The sequence below is a fragment of the Monomorium pharaonis genome, chromosome 2 (assembly GCF_013373865.1).
Source record: "Monomorium pharaonis isolate MP-MQ-018 chromosome 2, ASM1337386v2, whole genome shotgun sequence".
Taxonomy (NCBI): domain Eukaryota; kingdom Metazoa; phylum Arthropoda; class Insecta; order Hymenoptera; family Formicidae; genus Monomorium; species Monomorium pharaonis.
Genome location: NC_050468.1, coordinates 26,753,599 through 26,774,656, shown reverse-complemented (window position 1 = coordinate 26,774,656; position 21,058 = coordinate 26,753,599). Strand labels below are relative to the sequence as shown.

At 36.5% G+C, this 21,058-nt stretch overlaps 1 protein-coding gene across 2 annotated transcripts in view; it reads right to left on the bottom strand.

The window, feature by feature from the left end:
* Window positions 1-21,058, bottom strand: part of LOC105839493 (monocarboxylate transporter 4) — an 88,806-nt gene that overhangs the window by 12,917 nt on the left and 54,831 nt on the right. For both annotated transcript variants that reach the window (XM_036283462.1, XM_036283461.1), the window contains 2 exons: window positions 3,507-3,675; window positions 2,493-2,657 (listed from right to left, as the gene is read on the bottom strand). In XM_036283462.1, coding sequence (XP_036139355.1) covers window positions 2,493-2,657; window positions 3,507-3,675 — 334 coding nt within the window. The remainder of the gene's footprint in view (window positions 1-2,492; window positions 2,658-3,506; window positions 3,676-21,058) is intronic.

The following is a 21,058-nucleotide window of genomic DNA, read 5'->3' as shown; positions in this document are numbered from 1 at the left end:
ATGATTTTTTTCAAAGAGTTTTTATCACTACCTAAAATTTTCAGTTTTTAATATTGAATGATTAATACAAAATAAAAAGTGTCTATTGCGAACAAGGTTAGATTTTGGTGCTCCTCTTTTCTTTCCTCTTTCTTTCTAATAATATTTTATATATACATTTTAAATATACTTTTAATTTTATAAACTGGACATCAAAAACAGTTGACCTTTTCGAAATAAATTATTTAATATTTTAAAGTGCTAGCAATATTATTATTAAAATTAAAAATTATTTTAATTTATAGTATTATTTTCAGCTTCAATTTATGATTGCGTTTAAAAACTAATTGTGTTCGTCGTGCAATTTATAAAACTAAAAATAAAGCTGAAAATATATTTCAGATTTATACATATAATAACTCTCTCTAGATTCTCTTAGTTTCCGTACAACTCCGTAATTAGCATGTCTTCAGGCAGTTTCATAACTACGTTATAAAATAGCGGGTATGTGTGTGTGTGTGTGAATTATTATATGTTCTTACCAAAAAAGAACTTTTGCTCAAAAGGAAAAGAAAAGGAATAATATATTATAATTAAAAAAATCACGTAATTTTTATTTCATGAAAGATTTTGATGCTTCGCGCAATAGTTACATAAAATAAAAATTACGTCGTTTATTTTTCCAGCCTTGATCGCAACAGGCGCTCCCTTATTTACTTGTCTTTTCATTAAAACAATCTAGTTTAAATTATTATTACTGAATGATTAATATGTGCCTTGATATAGAATGATACAACGATGATTAAATAGAAACAGCGGTCTTCCGCGCTGAGAATAAGCCGGATTTAATCTCACCGTATGGTTCACGATGCCAGAAGGACATTCGGGAATGAGATACAACTGAAAATAATTTGCTGTACATTCGCGGGTAATAGATCAATGATACTAACGAACGTCCGTGGCGAGCTCCAAACGAGCTATTTCGATGGTGAAAGGTAGAGCCGAAAAGGGAGAAACGCGCGCAGAGAGGGAGAGAGAAAGAGAAAATAAAGGGTTGAACCGTATAGAACGTTCAATTATTCCACGTTGAATCTGTTCGCTGTTTTTTTTTTGTGCACGGAAACTGTCGTTGTGCCGCAACGTCCGTACGTCGGTGGACATGCAGTCGCGTGAAAATCTACGATAAAAGGGTGGCGCGCATTGAAAGCAGTTTTGTCCGTATGTTACACGCGGCCGCGCGACTTCTCCTCGTGCGCAGTTTGTTTCGGGAGTCGTTGTCGTCAAATATCGTTGCCGCTACTGGCGAAATTCATCGTTCTCGAATACCGCTTTCACGAAAAATAACTGCGCGCCGCGACTATATATACACGTACAACTTCTCTGCCTCTACCGGGAGGTTTATTTGCAAGAGAGATTTATTTATAACGCGCGTTGTTCCAGCTTTTTCGAAAACTGGAACATAATTATGTGTGCTGTTCTTTTATCCGTTTTTCCTGTGGTGACATTTTTTTTAAATCAAAATTAAATGATATACAATATATAAAATTCTGCTCTTACTTTAATTTCTAGGAATTCATTAAAAAACTATTTGGTAATTCGGTCTGAAAGATTCATTATTCGCAGCCGGCGCAGCTTTAATTTACTTGTCGTGGAATAAATAACACAGGAACACAAAAACAATTCTTTTCGGAGGTTTATCCGGACCAGGTATTTCGTATAGATTTTAGGTCGTTTGAAACCGAATCCGAAGACGGTTTAATCCCCATCGCGTCAGTTTTTTTTATTTATTTGAGAAAAACTAAAATCATGGATAAAATATCAAGTAACAGGTCGCAATCATTTTAATGGGTCTAAGGCTTATGAGTTCAGATGGCTATGAGTAAATGAACAATGTTTCAGGTGCTTGCGACCTGTTACTTGATATTTCATCCCTGACTTTGATGGTTTTTCTCGTATAAATAAAAAATCTGACGTGACGGGGTTTGAACGGGCTTCGGTATTCGGTTTCAACGACCTAAAGTTCATAAGAAATATCTGGTCCGGGTGAACTTTCGAAAAAAATTTGTGATCCTGTGGTAATCTTACCTACCTACGTGTTCGTCTATAAGTCTTTCGTAAGTCGCACTTTTAATAAATGTAAATTAATTCGGATGATCGCGTGGTGAACGGGCTCGCTCGCCGGTAATCACGATGGCGAACACATCAAAGGCGAGCGACGAGGTCGGTAGTCGATCCTCGTGGCTCTTTCGGCGGCCGCCGGAAGTTCGTTTTGTCCGTTCGTCGTTCGCGCGCGCGATGGAAAAAAAGACGGCGAGCGAGCGAGCGACATATTAAATTTGCAACGCCCACACACACGTGCGAAGAAATGGCGCGACCCGAAGGTTAATTGGATCTTCTCCGCTCGGCTTGAGCGAAATGTCGGTCGGGGGTCGCGCGCATTCCTACGCGCGGGGGGGGGGGTGGTTGGTTATTGGCTAATGCATACATCCCGTATAATATATGCGATAACTCACCCGACCGCCTCTTTGTAGACGACGCTGAAGAGCACTATTCCCACGCCGGTGCCGGCCTGCACCACCATCTCGACGAACTCCCGACGTTTTCTGAAGTAATTGCCCAATACCAGACCGGCGGTCTCCCTCACGAGGCCGGTCCCCGTGCCCAGCACCAGGCCGTAGCTGTTGCATTTTGTATAGGTAAATCTTATGAGATTACTTCGCGCTCGCGCCGCGCGAACGGATAAGCCGAGGTGATATATTTTCAAGCCGGAAAACCGGAAAGCCGAGTACGAAACGGGTCGCCGAGACGTTTTCCAAAGAGACTCGAACGGTGTCGGGATACGTATCGAGCCGCAAATATTCGTTTCCCTCATCACTTTTCAATGTTCCCCTCTCAGGGGGTTGAAAAGTAGCGCGGGATACGCCATTTGCGCGCTCTAGCTTTAAAAGCTATTCGAAGTTAAAACGAATAATTATATCACCGTACGTAGCCGCGCCGCGCGCCCGTACTCATATTATTATCAACTAAAATTTCGCAACGTTGCTGTTCTTTTTACAAGCTTGTTAATTTGACGATATTACGATCCGCGACCGAAAAGAGATTTAAAGCATGCAATAAACGTCTGCATAAATAATCGCTTGTTTTTCCCTCGTAAAATAAAAAAAAAACCAGCTTCAATAATTCACTCACGGCGCGCTATTAATACTTCATCCCTCGCATCAAACGCGAAAGTTAACAAAACAAAAAAAAAAAATTCTTCCACTTCGACCCTCCGATTATTTTTAACGCGGGGCGTCGTCGCACGGCGATAATTCTTTCGCGCGGTCAAACGTCACTCGCGCAGGAGTCGACAAAAAAGAAAGGAAGAAAAAAAAAGTATCGGCTCCTCCCCCTCGTCGATTATTTTCACGCACAGCGCGTCCGCGGAAGAGCGATAGCTATCTCTCTCTCTCTCTCTCTCTCTGTCAACCCGGTCAAACGTCGCTCAAGCTTAGATCGATAGCTGTAGCATTTGCGCCGTTACGCACCTAAGTAGCACTTGATGCATCTGGACGGCGAACGAGGTGAAGAGCGACGCCAGAGCCAGCACGAGGCCACCGATCACCGCCGTAAGCCTGGTATTGCCGCGGCGACACGCGCCAACGACCAGCGGCGCCGAGCCGCGGGAGATCGCGGCGCTCAACGCCCCCACCCACACTGAAACATTCATACACCCGGCAGGGTCAACTCCGGTGGATGGACGACCGTTGGGGGACTCCCCGCGGGAGATCGCGGGGAAGCCCGGCATGAGGGGGGCGAGAGGTGAGTCCTGAACCGCGCGCGCGGCTTCCAATTATACGCGTGGCTCCTCACGCCGACATTTTTATTTATTATTCGCGTGACTTCCCTCTTTCCTCCCCGCCCCCCCCTCCCTTTCCTCACCCTCTTGTCCCGGACGGAGCTCGTTTGCTGATTGATTTCGCGTTTGCGAGCGTTAACGAGGTAACGCTCGCCAAAACTGATGGTAGCGTTGCGCCTCTCTCTTTGCCGGCGATACCCACGAACGAGGCTCGCGGATGGGTGAAAATAATTTTTCACGTGTTTTTCGTATCCTCTGTGCCAACGCATTCCTCCTCGCGCGGAAACCGCGCTTCGCGTTTCGCGACCCCCATCGAGCGAGAAAACTGCCGAAGACACGAACGCCCGCACAAATATTGTGTCGACACTTTTTTTTTTTTTAAACCGTCCGTGCCCGAGAGCACGGGAAACTTTTGCTAGATGGAAATTCGTTCGCCTTCGCTATCTTCACGATGATCAAAATTTTCCTACTCTTGCCCGAATTTTTCTTACATGATCAAGCAATTGTTTTCTGTAAAAAGGTTATTCCAAACTCTGATTATGCCCCTTGATTAACGTTACCATCTCTGAATCACACAAAAAGAGTGTAAAAGTATACTTTCTTTTTTAAAAAGATGGACGGTTCAAAGGTCAGTGCAGGAGGATATAATTTCTTTATGTATAAAATGCAAATAACAACATACATAAAAAAAACTACAAAACAATTTCTATAAATATAAAATTTTAATTAACTACCAGAACAAACTTCAATTATTAAAGAATAATATTACAAAAATAAAATTAAAGTAATCATAAACGTTATATTAAAGTAATAAACAATTTTTATTTTATTATTTCTAAAAAAGTACTTTTAAAAGAATACGGATAATAACCTTATTCTCGACTAATTAGATGACAAAATAAAAGACTACCTCTCTAATTTAGTTTATTATTTTATGTTTATATTTATAATAAAAATTGTTGTACGAAAAATCTAGTTGAAATATGTTTTTGAAAAACATAGGCACATATTGACGTTATTTTCAAGGAAAATATCGTCGGATAAGTGAATAGATTACTTTAAAAAGGTAAATAAACATTCGAGCTCCAAGGCTTTAAAAATATGTTCTTTCTTTTTAACAATAGCAAACCAACGTTAATATTGAATGAGTCTTCAGAATTATGAATGCTCAATGGACCGATGAAACAAATAGACTGTCGACATCGTGAAAAATTGGCTAACTTTAAACAATTTGATTTTACAATTTTACAATAATATCGCTACGTGAAATAATTCTATTTATGTTATTTAAATTCAGGCGTTTATTAGCCCGTCTTAACTATCGCGACGCAAGACAGCGAGAAAAACATTTCTCTCCTCCGACTGCTTTCTAAGGCTACAGTGTTTTCGACAAAGTCATCGGATTTATCGCACGACTCTTCGTAATTACTGCCGGCGGCGTCGGATTTCGCAATTACGATAAAATCTTGGTAACGTGAAACTACGCTAGTTTTCGACGACACTTAAATCGTTAATTACTGTTTACGACAATGTGAGGTAATATCGTGACTTCGAGTGTTTCAGGGGAGGACAAACGGATCTTCCGTTGAAAAAGGAATCCATAAATTTACAATTAAACGAAATAGAAATAACGGCGTAGTAACGCGGCTGTAAGCGGGAAGACGAGCGAGACGACGGGGGGACGTGAAGCGAAGATGGCAATTCGCGAGTTCTTCGCCCGTAATCCGCGCGGACGCGCGACAAGATTTATGCAGAACTTTACGCCCTGTCGCGACCGCGCGGATGAAAATTCCGACATTTGAGAATGAGATGCGAAAAATATGCGTTCCCGAGTTCGAGACGCGAAAACGTCGCGGACCGGAATACACAAATCGTCGACCGATTTGATGCGGCACCGCGCGCCGAGGCGCGCTGTATAGCTGTATACCTTTCTCTGTAATGCTAAAATTGAACAAGGCTACGTCAATCGTATTGACGTACGTCTCCTGTGTAATCCCGTAAAGGCAACGCTTTTTACCCTTTTACTTGGCGAAGTGACGCGAAAAACGCCTCTTCCTTTTTATAAATATACCCCGTGCCAATTCTCTTCGCAAACGCGCGGCAGCGGTGCAGCTTCCAAACGTCTCGCATAATCGTATCCCGATCTCACGTTCAGCCGATATGAATAATCGAACCGGAATGCATCTATACGATGCGGAAGTTAAGCAGCTATCGCTTTATTGGCGCGCTCAATTCTGTCGATTTATCTACGTGTGCCTGTCTAGTTGTCCATTTGTCTATATACCTGTCTAAAACTTCGAGTGTTCGGCAAATGTTTGTTGTGAGACAGACGTGAACAACAATCTCCTTTTTTTTTTAGTTAATCAATTAAAAACATTTCCGAACAGCACATATTAATTGGCAAATAGTAAGCCAATATTGCATTAAGATTGGTCAACAGTTGACCAATGGTAGGCCAATAAACTGTGCTACTATTGGACGAATAACTCTGTCCTCTCCCCTCACCCCCATCCCTACCACCAAGACAAGGGATATATAAGAACGATTACAATCCAAGAGAGCTCAGTATCGGAACTCCTAGCCCTGATGATGATGCAAGTTGCAACGTTTGCGAAACGTCGGCGCAACGCTGTACCAGGACGCGGCATGTAGTCCTTTCTATTGGAAGCAATCTCAACAAAATTTTATAGAGAAAATAAATATAATAATGCAATCAAACATATATAGAGAATACATGGAATTTTGTATCAAAAGATTACAAATTGAATTTTTTCCTAAGTATATATATACCGAAGAATTCACAACGTTTATCACAGCAGCCATAATTTTTTAAATAGTTTAAAGTGGAATTTTTTTAAGTCACACGCTCAATAATAATATATTTTTAATTCTCTGTAGGCTGTCTGAGTCTTTTTTGAAACCCGGGAGAAATTTCAATCTCAAACTTCTTCGAAATAAAGAGAGAGTGGAATCTGGATCGTTTTTCTAAACAATCTTGTTAGTGCTGATATCTTACTCGTCAAATAACGCCAGCGGTTGACAAACTATTTCCAACTAGCACAAAAAGTTATAAAGTTACACTTTGTAGTTCCAAAAGTATATAGTTCGTCAATGGCATTAGCGTTTTCAGAAGTTCGTGTTTTTTAAATTTTTATAATTTTTTATATATTTAATGCTAAAATAAATTTTTCTAATAGGAATAGAGTGAAAAGATACCAATTCAGTTGGTTTTCGATTAAATAAGATACGCATGCATTTCGCTGTTCACCGAAAATAACGGATCTATCTCTCTACGATTTATCTAATTTAGATATTATTAGTATCATTTTGTATATATTTTGTAAATGTACTTTTATGCATTTCTAACAAATATTGATTTGCTTTATCTTGCTTCTTATTCACTTTGCAACCATGAATCACTATAAAATTACTTCACTTTCAGATGTAAAAATAATGCAAAAAATAATTATATTTTTTGCACTCGATGTTTATATTTTTTTTAAATTATAATCTAAAGTATAAAACTTTACAACAATACTTTTTAATACTTATTTATCGCTAAGATATATATTTTTGAACAAATTTCCGTTTTTCATCTCTTGTGCGGTACAAATTTCAATTTTTATTAAATAAAGGTTTTAAATTTGAATTAAATACTATACACATTTAATTAAATGTGTAAAATTTATAGTTATTACACGTTTATTCACGTGTTATTTTTGTACCTTTCACACGTATAATTTAATATTGATATACGTTTAAATTTGTAAAAAGTACAAAAATAGCACGTATAACTACACGATTTTATGCACAAAAATAATATTAGATTTGCAGTGAAGTAATCCTAAATTTTACTCTATTTTTTGGAAGCCTAAAACAATTTAGAAAATTGTACTCAGATTGCCTATCGAGGATGAAAATAAAAATATTAATATTTAAACAAAAAATTATTTTTTATTATTTAAACACAAATTTCTTAATTCTTTTATCTGAGCAATTATTTAGAATGTAAACGAATGCAAGCAAGTCCATCAGACCCTTAACTATTTTAATTTGTGTGTATATATAATATTTAAATAAATACATAAATAAATTATTAATAACATTTACATAAATTAAAATATCATGTGTATTTTATTTAATTTTAAAAGCTGCTTCTAGTCGACCCACAGAGGCGTTAATTTGGTTATTTAAATTACAGTGCAAAGTAACTGATTAATTAAATATAAAATTAAATTATCAGTGAGAAAAAGCAAAAAATAATTATTCGAGAAATGAGAACCTGTCAGTTACACCTTTCGGCACCAGATTCCAGCGATGGTTTCGATGTTTTTAATCTAACTGAGCATTAAATTAAATTTTCGCTTGTATAATAATTAATCCAATATTTGTAATAATTTTAAATTATTACCAATTAATACTTTAAAATGTTAATACGTCAAATTTTAAATCTTAGTTTATTAGTTCGCTTTAAAAGCGTAGCTTTTTATGAAAGATTTTCACAGTTACAAATTATGAATAGAGTTAATTCTTTGCAATTAGGTACGTTCTTCTTCTTCTTCTCTTCTGTGAAATCCTATATACTTGCAAATGAGTGGCCGACTTTGCTAAGGAGACGTAAACATATCGGATACAGGGAAGAACCGAGAGACCGGTGCCTCGGTGTCGGGACATGTTCAAGGCGTGATATTATGTCCGAAATGATGAGAAGGGAAAGCACACATTTTGTCGTTATGTACGAAAAAAATCGCGTTAGTAAAATTACTATTTGCCACAAGCGAAACGCGTGCGTGTGTAGTTATGTGCAAGACGTAAACACGCAATGTTACACTCCGTTGACGTTTTGCACATTTTTTTCCCGAGCTCTCGCGAGAATCGCGTGCACATTTTCGCATAAATTTGAGAATATCATGGGTTCAGATGCCACGTGTTAAATAATAAAGCAAAAAATATGTATATATTTAGTAATACGCACTAAACATTCAGACTTTAGACAAATAAAATGATTATATTAATCAGATATGTAATTGACATTATTTCACTCAACATTGTTAATTATTACTTTTTTTTCAGTACTTCGATTGATTCATAGTTTATTTAAGAGGATGCTAAAGTTGTCCTGTTTTACCGATAATTTTCTGGTTCATCAATCTTTTAATTGCATTTACAGAATTAAAAATCCTTCTCCAGGATAAAAGTACAGACGATAACAAAGACGGGTTTGTAGGAAAAACGACAAAAAATTAAAAAATTGTCTGCTTCTAGCGTCGACTTGTAACAAAATATGTCTCATGTAAAAATTTTAGGCCTTGTACGCATAAATCAAGCCTGGACCCAACACGAATGAACATTTAGAAATAATGCTACACTTTCAGATTGAGCGTAGACATTATAATAAAAAAGATTGTCTAGCCAAAAAATTTCGTGTCTAAAAAGAGCAATCTGAAAAATGTTTCTTAATTTTTGGTATGAAATTCAATTCATAAACTGATATTAGTACATAAACTTCAATTCTGGAAAAGGATTTCCAAATATATAAAAGAAATACGTATAATACGTACAATATTTTGTTAATAATGTGTGCAAATGTTTCTACATCGACCTCGATCAAGTTTGACGAGCAGATTTAGCATCCTCTTAATAGCTCGTCTGTCGGTTTATATAGATCGATCTGTTTTTCATGGATTTTTGCATTGAATAGAATAGGGATTTTAAGAGTAAAACCTCAGGAGCGCACCCTGTTTATACATACAGCAGTAATTTATACATTCTGGTGTTTAATCTTTGAGCTAAATACGTAATCCCGGTATTAAAGATAAAATCGTCGAATCGATACAGAGAGAAACGGAGCGAGATCCTGAAATGAATATGGATTGTCCGGCTTCGTTACGACTTAAAAAGGCTCTGGAAGAAACCTGGTTATTGGTGCGCCAAGGCTTCAACAGGTAGCGACTTCGACTCGATGTTCTTATGCGAATAATTTACGAGTCTGGACGCTTTTAGCGCTATTTGCACAAGTACGACCAAGTGGAGCGATGAACCCTCGCTTAGAATTTCACGGATTGGATTTTGCAAAGCCCCTTTGTACCAAGATTGAATTTACCCGCAAAATGGCTGACCTTTTACATCTCGTATGTCATTATTTCCAAGACAAAGAACACGAATGAGACAGGACAAGGGTTCACAAGTGCGGATAGATATTCAAATTGTATCTAAAAATTATTTACTGCAGAAATGATCCTAAAATAAGTAAAAATAATTATATGTTTGAAATATGAAATTTTTCGAACGTAAGCTCACTTCGGTACAAATCACAAATTCAAGTGTGTAAAAAATGCCTCATTTACGTGTGTACTTTGCTTCTCCGCATAAAAGTAATAGCAAAACGTGTTTAACTACGTTTAAATATATAAATTCATCTTTTCATGTAGTATAGAGTATAATTTTTACACCAAAAACTAAATTACACACACACACACACATGAATAAAACATTTTTTATTCACTTAGATTTAGAGTGCACCCATCATATTTTAACCACCTTTGTTTTCTTTATGGAAAGAGCGTCGTCTTTCGCAAACGTTTTCATTATAAATTGTGAGCACGTGAAAGGCAATGCATATCGGAGAGTTTATGTCTTTTATTGCGTCACGATGATGTACGAGAACACGTCATTGAACGAGGCAGGATAATTTTTCAAAGTAGTGCACGAAGCTCGCCGATGACACTACGCTTTAAATACGTCGGATAGGAGAGCCTTTTCACGGCGGTCTTACAGCAACAACAAGGAACTCGGATAGACGATAGCGCAGAGCTTTTGTTCACGTCTGTCCCGATGCTCGTCCGTCATTATGTATTTCCCTTGTAATGCTCAATGACGCTCTCTCCTTGCAAGCGCGCGGCCCCAGCTACATCCTCTCTCCGGCGCTTTCATCCCCGAGGAATAATTCAGCAATAACGACCGCCGAGCATAAGCTTCGCGATGTATTTTGACATCGATGAAAGGCTGGTCTAATCGGTAACATTATTTCTCTGCTCCGACCATTTCGAAGGAATTGCGGCGAATTAGCATTTTCCGCAACCACTTCCGTCCCACTGTCGATTGTTACCTCTCGGCAATCTCTATGACTAATTGTCAACAGTTTGATGTGAAAAAAAAGTCTAAAGAGTTTCGTACAAGCCGTAAATAAAAGAACCGCAAATGCTTTCTTTTTCGGATTCAAGCGAAGATGAAAGATAAATCGCTTTTCGTGCATTAAAAAGTCCAATAGCGCGCTTGTAATTTGTTAAAGACATTTAAAAAAAAACAAAGTTTAAAGAAAAGCTCTCGTAAATAAATGGCAGAACTTGTCTCGTGTCCCTCTTAGTTTTAAAAAGGTTTTGCACAATTTTACTTCAATGCTACAAATCGCTACAGTAAAATATTTAATATTGAGAGCTAGTAAGTCGCGAAAAAAAGAGAAAAAGAGAGAGAAAAGGCAACAAGTAATTAAATGTGTAAGAATCGAATTGTCTCAAATTCTAAAAAAATTATTGCCAATTAATACTTATTTTAATTAGATTTAATTACATACACATATACACATGCAAAGTATACATATATCTTTCTTTTATTAAATGTCTTATGAACTGACAAAAATTACTGGAATGGAGAGCTGCGCTAGAAGTCTTTAACTTTGTATTTCTTAATAATATCATCAAAATAAGAGTACAATATTTCTTACAGTCTTATGACGAATTCGGTTGGATTGCACCAGTGCGCCCTCGTTTAGTGCAGTTTAGTTTTTCCCATTCTAAATACAAGGCAACAGAAACACTGAACGAGGGCGCACTAGTGCAGCCAACCGAATTCGCCATTAATTAATGCAAAAGGTAAGCAAATTCGCTGTCTACATTTCGATTGTCCTCCGAGATCAATTCAAGTGCTTTCCGCTATATTGGAAGGAGAAAATAGTAGAAAAGAAATTTTCAAATAAGAAATCCCGTGCGATATCTCCCTTTAAGCATATATTTAATGTGTTTGTGTGTGTGTGTGGGAAGGGGTGTAATATGATCAGCCGTTCTTTCGTTCGTTTAATGAAAATTGAAGTTAGCTTTTCCTTAATTAAAATTTGATCCAACGCTTTTTCTGTTTTGATTTTGTGATTCTCACTATCTCTATTAATTCTTGAATTAAAATCTTTATAAAAATATATGTAATGTACTTGTATAATAATAATTATTAAGATATACATTTAATACAAAAATATTAATATTTTTAATTTTAATTAAGTTATAATACTAGATTTTTATTTTCATTGTTTGCTATTTTCTATTCAGATTTGTATTTTATTATCCTATTTAACGCTATTATAATACGCATAATGTAATTATATAAATTTTAATTAAATTGTTATGCTTAGATAGCCTCAAAGTTTTCTAATTACAAAATAAGCATTTATAATTAATTCGTACATAACTGACTCTGTAGTTCCGCGACGATGTAATGAAGAACGTAACGCAAATAGATAAAAATAGCTACCTCTTATGAATTATGAATGGATGAGCGTGTTACAATCTGATTTATGGTGAATGAAAGATACGGATATTTTTATCGGAGATAGCGACGTGATAAATTTCACGCCCGCGGCTCTGTAAAATAAAAAGTATGACGTCCGCATCGATCATACCCACCCCCGCGTACACGTAATTCTACTTAATGCTAGCTCAGTTAATCAAATCGAAAGCGCGAATTTCGAACGTACATGCAGTTGCGGTACGTGTTGCCTGACGTACATATATCTTTGCGTACGTTTAAAATACCCGTGCAGTTGTCGACCCGTAATCAAGAATCATTTGACGTTTGCGCACGAAGTTTTGAAAAAAGAGCCTACTTTTCCCGCTTAAAGTTTCGCCATATATTCTTCACAAAAATTCTAGTGGATATAAAATTAAAAATTAAACGAATGGTTGAACTAAATTAATGGTGAGTGATTTATCAAGAGATACAGAACTGTGTATCGTGCCAAGTGAATCGCACTGTGTATTTTTACGCCGCGAGCCGGCGATTTGCACCCCGGCGAGAGCACCCCAACGTTATCGAAATTTAATAACGGCCAAATCGATTTGTTCTGAGTAGGCTCAATCGACAGTTTGAATTTCAATTATACAGTAATGATAGTGCTTTTAGGTTTTTTCTCTAGTTTTTCCTGCTGTGAACGGAGATGTGAAAATTTCAAACTTAAAATTTTCATTAAAAAAACTAAGTTCTTATCCCTCTTTATGATGAAATATTATAAATGAATGAAAAATAAAACTTGATCTTTACACATTCTAATTGCGATAAAAGAAAAAGAATCTATTTATATTTTTGAATTATCCAAATTAATATACTTAATAGAATAAGAGTTTAATAGTACATTAACAACTACAAAATATTATTTTTCTGTAGATTTGCACTTTCATAAGATACAAGATATGCATGCAGTTTTCTTCTATAGCTTGATTCTTATTTTTTTCTCAAATTAATTTTCTATACAAAAATTTTCGCGAAACACGTGAAATAAAAACAGGATATTAAATGTAAAACAGCTTTCTTAAATATCTTTCTTAAATCTTGTATTTACGATGCTAGAAATCAGCTTCGTATGCATCTGCAAATGTCAAATGTTGACATAAGAATTGTGTAACTATTTTCAAATTTTTAAATGTAATTATTAACTTTTTATATTAATTACGCATAACTTTTGCTTATAATTATTAGTATAATCTATGTTTCGATGCTTCTTGATAAAAAGTTAAAAAAACTAACTTTATACTAATTGAGCTTAAAATTGATCTTTATAGCTAAACTTTTTTACCACGGTAGCAATTCTAATAAATCGCATTTTGCAAAAAGTCACGTACTTTAGCGTGCCATAATTCAGCAAAATATGTCCTTAGCGTAATTTTTTAAAATACTTTTTTAAATAATTGAATGATTGAAAATATAGCAATACAGTTGAATGTTAGGAAACTCAAATTATATTATCAGTATTTACGTTTGAGTAAATATTAACCCGGTTTTCTTCGACTATCATCAAATGTATCTCCATGGCATAATTGCTACGACATATTTAGTAACGCACAATCAGTGAACCTGTATGAAAATAATAGCCTCTCGATATAATTGTAATTGATTGTGGCACTATTATAATAATCAAATGATGCTAAAAAGTAAAATTATAACAAAAGTTATTATGGTTTGCTGTTAACAAAAACATAAAGCATTTTCTCAAAGCTAATAAAATAAAATAGAAAAAAATATAATATTAAAATTCTCTTTATAAAATATGATATTTTTTCATATTTCAGGAGAATAACCCTTTGTAAAATATGCAATATTTATAATTGTAACTATATTAAAGAAGTTGAATTATGGAGAAAAGACGATGAGTAAATTTCGTCGATTTTAACTCCACAAAAGTAACGTACGTCATCCTTCCAACATAATACATTCTTTTTCAGATTAGACTTTATCTTATAAAAAGCAATAAGAAGTTGCCTAAATGAAAGATTTTGATTGAAAACGAGCTAGGACTAAAGTTGTATATGCGTGCATGATTGCAAAAGTTACTACAATAATAATTAGGAGAGTTTGATTGGAGAAAATAAACTTCTGGGACTTTACTATATAAATTAAGAATCCGTGTATTTCTATGATACTCGGGAAAAGTGGAAATTAAATTTGCCGAAGGAAATGCAAGCCCTTAGAACAAAAGTTCGAAAATTTTTAAGACGAAAATATAGAGTTTGGTAACAGGTGCCGTAAGAGAGAGAAAGAGCGAGAGAGAGAGAGAGAGAGAGAGAGAGAGAGAAAGCGAAAGAGAAGAGGAAGAGAGTGGTTGTACCTAGTTTCCCTCAAGCGGTCGATACATATTTTCAATATATCGGTAATAACAACTTTGTAACGCCTAAAGGCATATATCTCAAAGCTTTTTGCAAACAAGAGTTATAAAGTGGTTTAATAAATATAAAATAGAACGTCTATGTAGCTCACGAATTCCAAATACTTCAGTGAATACATTCGCGATAGAATACATGAAATACTATGTTGATGAACGTATTTTCCTTTACTAGTCTATCAGCACAAAACGTATTAGCAAACGAATTAAAAATTGTTTTTATTTTAATAATAAATTTTTAGTAGCGTTACATTGTATGTCGACGAAAGCTGAATAAATTTTGACGATTCCAATTGTGAATGACATTTTAAACAAACAAAAAATTTACCATTTTACTTATATTTCACACAAGTTGCCTAGTATCTAAAAATTCAGATCTGACAACCTTAAAAATCAAATATAAATTCGGTGAAAAAGTATTCAAGTAAAACACTATTGTGAAACAATTTTTCGAATATTTTTACTTGACTGCACGACCTGCGCATTAATCCTGATGTAGGTTCGGCAAATCGTTGTTTGCAAATTTTCGCACAAATACTGGGAAAGCTTGTCATACTCTGACAGCTCTTTGCCATGAAGGCAACGTTATACGGGCAACACATAAAGCCTTATCGCGTTGATTCGGCGTAAACTAAAGATATTGACAACGCATGTCCGCCGTTCGTTCGCCCCGTGGCGGTTCGGCGCTAATTACTGAAGGGTATTGTCAATACTTTAGTCGCCAGTAAATATTGATGATCTGAGAGACGCCTTACGACAGGCGTCGCAGGGACCCCGAGCCTCTAACTTTGACGAAGGAGTGGATAACTTTCGCGAAACTAGGTCTATCTGGTTGGAGCACATATCCCAGCAGCGGGGCTCCCTACGTGCATCAGCACGCGGCGGTGCATTGTCGCGCGCAGTATATCACACGGCAAAGAAATCCCCGAAGCTTCGGCCGCCTTACGTCTTTTTCGATTTATATAGCGAACCCCATCGTGTACCCCCAATCGGCCGTCGAGCCGTACAGGCCCCGGTCGAGAGAAGGATCACCAAGGAAGCGACACGTCGCCGAGAGCTCTCCGTAGTTTAGCCGGACGAATACGTTTTCCTGTGATGATATCGCATCTGTCACTTCCCTTGGGATCGCCCCCGTCGTATCGATCTCGACGACTAAGAGAACGAAAACTGCTCCAGCGAAAATAAGGGTAAAGTGAAAACAAGCCGCATATTGCGATAATACCTAGCGAATAATTGAAGACGTGGGAATGCGTAAACACCTTATACTTCTTTAGTAAACATTTTTTTTTCCTCCTCCCTCTCTATCTATCTATCTATCTATCTATCTATCTATCTATCTTACCTCTATTTATCTATCCTTCTTATTTATAAATTATTTATATAGTATATATAAGATATTTTAAAAAATTATAGACGTTCTTCTCATTCATAGATTATTTGATCAAAAGATTTAACATGTTAACATAATTATAATTTTAAATTCTGTAACACGTAATGAATATTGGCGTATGCAAATTTATGTATATCCCCTTAGATATAGATCTGGCTGTAAGCGAGTTGTACGATGTATAAATTAGTAAGATCTTCATAATATTTGGACAATAAAGATCCGAGCTTGTTGGCACAAGAAGCAATTCCATTTATATATTTATGGCGAAAAAAAACAATGAAAAAAAGTTATCAATTTATCTATTTTATGATATAAATAATCTCATCATATTCTTTAAAATTTTATTTACATTCAAGCGGATACTTATTATTACAGTTAAAGTACTACATTAAGGAAAGGAAAACATTTGATTTAACAGAAAATAAGTAAATTTCCGAATGTTTCAAAATTTTGTATTAATGCTTGTCAACTTTAAAGAATAAATTTAAGAATAAGTCACATATTATTAATTAAGAGAAAAATTTATTATATGATATGCTACTGTAATTATAAAAAGTAATTTATTATAATAAAATAATTCAAATCAACATATATTTATGTAGAGATATGATAACTTTAAAGGAAACACAATCTTTATAAAAAATATATGTCTGCGATTTGTCTTTTATTTTTGTTACATTTTTATTAGTGCAATATGGAATTTGTCATATAGGTAACTTACACCGTAATATGCAATTTTATTACAATATAACTATTTTACTTATTGCAATAAAATTATATGCAGAACCATTTTTTAATATAAAAATGTAGATTTTTTTATCACATTAATATAACAGGAATCATAATAATTAATTGTTTAAAATATCAAATATTAAAATTGTGAAAATATTGCTAACGAGCCTCTGCTATTCAACAAAATTATAAAGGTTCATTAAATTATCACAATGTAACAAAAGGTTGAATTAACATGTTTAATACAGAACTTTAAGAATCCTGATGTAGAAATGATAAAGAATGTTATTAGTGGCGTAATAAATTATGAGATTTGCGATAGAATTTCAATATTGTAAACCAGTGGTTAAATTTACGATAACAGTTAAATTTATGATTTACGATTTATGACAAGAGACGAATAGCAAATTTCTAAATCTAAATAAACAAATCATTTAAAGTTATGAATGTTAACAAAATTTGCAAAATTATCACCTGCTTGTTTTTTTAAATATATATAAGATATAATTTCTCCATTATTTGCACAATAATACTGAATATGATTAAATGTAACACAAAACAAACTCCTTGCTATGTAGATACTGCGAAAAACGAGTTATCTTTCTATTTCAAAAATAAAGAGAAATTGAGCCGTTCGGGAAAACTAAACTGAGATAGCACTCTTTCTGAATGGCTCCTTTGTTATACGGGGCAATAATGAAACATCTTTTGTCGAAAACCTCCACTCCATTCGCATTTCCTCGCTCCATTTTCTCCATGCTCTTCAACTTCTCTTCCTCCCCCATCTCTCTCTAATCCTCCTTCGTATTCCTCTCTCTCTCTCTCTCTCTCTCTCTCTCTTTCTCTCTTATTTGAAAGTGGCGTTGTTGGTGCAACTCGCTTCCAAACAGGAGATGAGCAATTTTCCACACCTAAACGTGACTCCATGTATATCGGTAGTTCTGAACAAGCTTGACGTTGTCGTTCAAGAGAGCAAGTACATCGACACAAAGTCCGATATTGTTCCGCAAACTGCATTGATTTTAAACTGATGCGATGCGCGGTATTCGGCGAGAATATCGTACAAAACTTTTAACAATCTTGTACACTTTAAACCAATCGTGTCGATTCTCTATCGTATCGTAGCTACACAAAGAGAATTTTCTCTTAAAAATTACTCTGAAAATCGTGGTAATTTTACTATACTTTTAACTTTTAACAAAATTTACTAAAATTTACTCAAATTTTAATAAAATTTGGCAAAGTTTTAGTAAATTTTGTTAGAAGTATAGTAAAATTTACAAAATTTTACCAAATTTCATTAAGATTTTAGTAAATTTTGTTAAAAATATAGTAAAATTTGCCAAGATTTACGTTGTCTCACAATTTTAAGGGAAAATTCTCTCCGTGTACGATAAGTCATAATCAGACTTCAATGCCACATATCGTTTTTCTTTCAAATGATAAAACAGACGTTTGAAAATGCGCATCTGTTAATATGTGATAATTCTTTTCTCTACTTTATTATATTTCTTTATATTTCATTATTCGAAAATTTATATTACCAGATCTTATTTCTCTTGGAGTAATTAATTATTCAGCTGTAGGTATGCGATCTAGAGAAAAGAAGCGTACGAAGCCAGCGAAATTTCTTGCTATGAAAAACATTGCAAAAATTGAGGAACGTTTATTTGCCAACGGCATGATGGAGATCCATTCTTTTATGTGCACCTTAATACAGTAGCTGCACTTACAATAAAACAAGTGATAACGCAAAGGAAGGTAAAATGAAAGAAGCGTGCTGGAGAGGTCTGAGAGCGCAGGTGAGAAAACGGAAGTGTTATTTTCGCAATAATGCAGTTAGGAAAAAAAAGCAAACAGATTTCTGCTTTGTAAATACATCTCTTTGTAATAGGAATTATAATTCTTAACAAACTTCTGCTACTTCCATCTACCTCTCCCCCTTTTCCATCGACATGAATTTTCCAATAACTTCTGCAAAGCGAGAGGGAGCATTATTATTATAACGTTTTAATGAGAGGCAAGATTCTCTCGATAAACGATTGATCAATGACAGACTTCAATTTCCTTAACATCCGTACTTGATTGACGACTTAATGATCGTTAATGAACGGTCGACGCAATCGGAACTGAATTCGAGAGGGCACTTAACGAGTGTTATCTCCACTTGGAAAAAGATCGGTGAAATTAAGACGTCACTGCTCGCAATGTCGCTTTTCTATACTTTTCTTCACGTAAGTACAGTGCAAAGTCCGTAATCCCAACTAATTAACGCGAGGACACGTGCGGATTATCGAGATTTCCGGATCTCTGGATTTAGTAATGGATCAGTTGTGTACTATTTAAAAAATAAATAAAAGTAATAAAATAATAAAAAAATATCCTAGTAGAAATGTAAGCACTTTTCCTAGACATCCATCCATTTACTGTCTAATATTACTTATTACTGTATTGTTATTAGCCATAACAAAATATTAGAAAATGAATAAGAACTTAATAGAGCCTTTATTCACTGGCTAAAGAAGTTTTTTGACGAAAATGTACGAACAACCGCCTAGTTATTGTCTATTATTAATGAGCTTTTAAACTTGCTTATTAATCAAAAGTCCGTTTATTATCCTGTTTTTATTGAATGAATAGATTCAGATTTTGCGTATCTTTTGTGCGTATTAGATCCAGAGAAAACGTTACAATTTACTTCTCAGCAAACCGAAGTAATACGTCCAATAATTGCTCAAAAAATGTATGAAATTCCATTAGGGAATAATTACAAATATTGGAATACATGAATAATAAAAATAATAATCATTGAAGCGACAGTTTCCGAACAAGTTCACGCGGAGACGGCGGAATTGTTCGCCAATCTTCTTATTCAATCTCATTACTTCGGGGGGAATTATTTCATTAGCCCGAGTGCAACTTCGCCACTCCGTGGCTCTGACAATTCCTCGAATTTTTCCACGGCGAGAGGACTTTTCTGCGAGAGTTCATACCACGTCTGCGTCAGACACGCAGGTGTCGCGCAATAAATCGTGGATTGTATCTTCGATTCCCTTCGCCCTGTTTGTCGGAAGCGCTTTTGACGGGGCTCGCTCCTCCCGGAGCTGTCTCGCCTCTGGCGAATCCGGAGCCGTTTCACGTGAGATCCGAAATAAAGTCGAGGGAGGGAAAAAAAAAAAAGAGACTGGCCGCTGCGAGCGATGTAGCGGCGGGCGCGTGCCACGACACGTTAATCGTACTTTGGCGACAGATGGGGGGAGGGGGGGAGGAGGGAGAGAGACTCGTGGGACGCGGCTCGCGGACAGCGGCTCGTGCCCGTCGGTCGAAATATACTGCCAGCGGCGGGCGTCCTCCGGGACCGCAAGTGTCGTGGGATTCGGTCGAGTCACGGTGCGGGAATCGCGCGACCGAGGTCGATCGGCAAATAACACGGTGATATCTCTCCCTCGCAAACGGGTATAAAGATGGATACCCGGCCCCGACCCCGGGTTTACGCGCCACTCCAGACGGTGTTGGCTTCCGTCGTCAAGGGCTACGTGCCCGTGAGAGAACGTAAACCCAAAGGTACTCCAGCGACGATCAATACATTCTATTGTCATTGTAACTACCGGGTCGAGCGTTGCCGAACCGTTGCGTGGCAAATATTGAGGAATTGTGTCGATACGCCGGCGGATATTAGGCAGGAGGACGGCGACGTGTGTGACGGCGGGGGGTTGAAGTATTTTTCGTGTCGACGATAAGTGCCGACGATAGCTAAGGCGGATGATGTATCGGCCTATTGATCGGCTTAGCGGATTTCTCGGGATGATCTGTTCCGTTCTCTCGTTCGACACTCGCACTTACATCGGGGGGGAGAGGGGGGGGGGAGGAATTCCGGGCGCTCTCCCAATGAATTCTATTTCGCGAGAGAGCTTTTCTCGTTCCTCGAGAGCGAGACCGTGACTCTCGCAGGCGAGAGCCTGTTTTCGCGACTGGAGAAATCTCCTCGCCTCACGCGCCGTCAGGATCGGGCGCGCCAAGTTTGACAAGTTTTGTTCCACGATTTCATCCACCGACCCGAGAACCGCGTCACGTAGCTCGGCGCACCGCACTCGGGGAATGTAAGCGGTTGACGACGACTTCGGACGACGTCGGTAAAGTTTAAATCCTTTCGCCAAAGGCATTTTCTCTTTCAATATTTTTCTCTTCCTCGAGATAC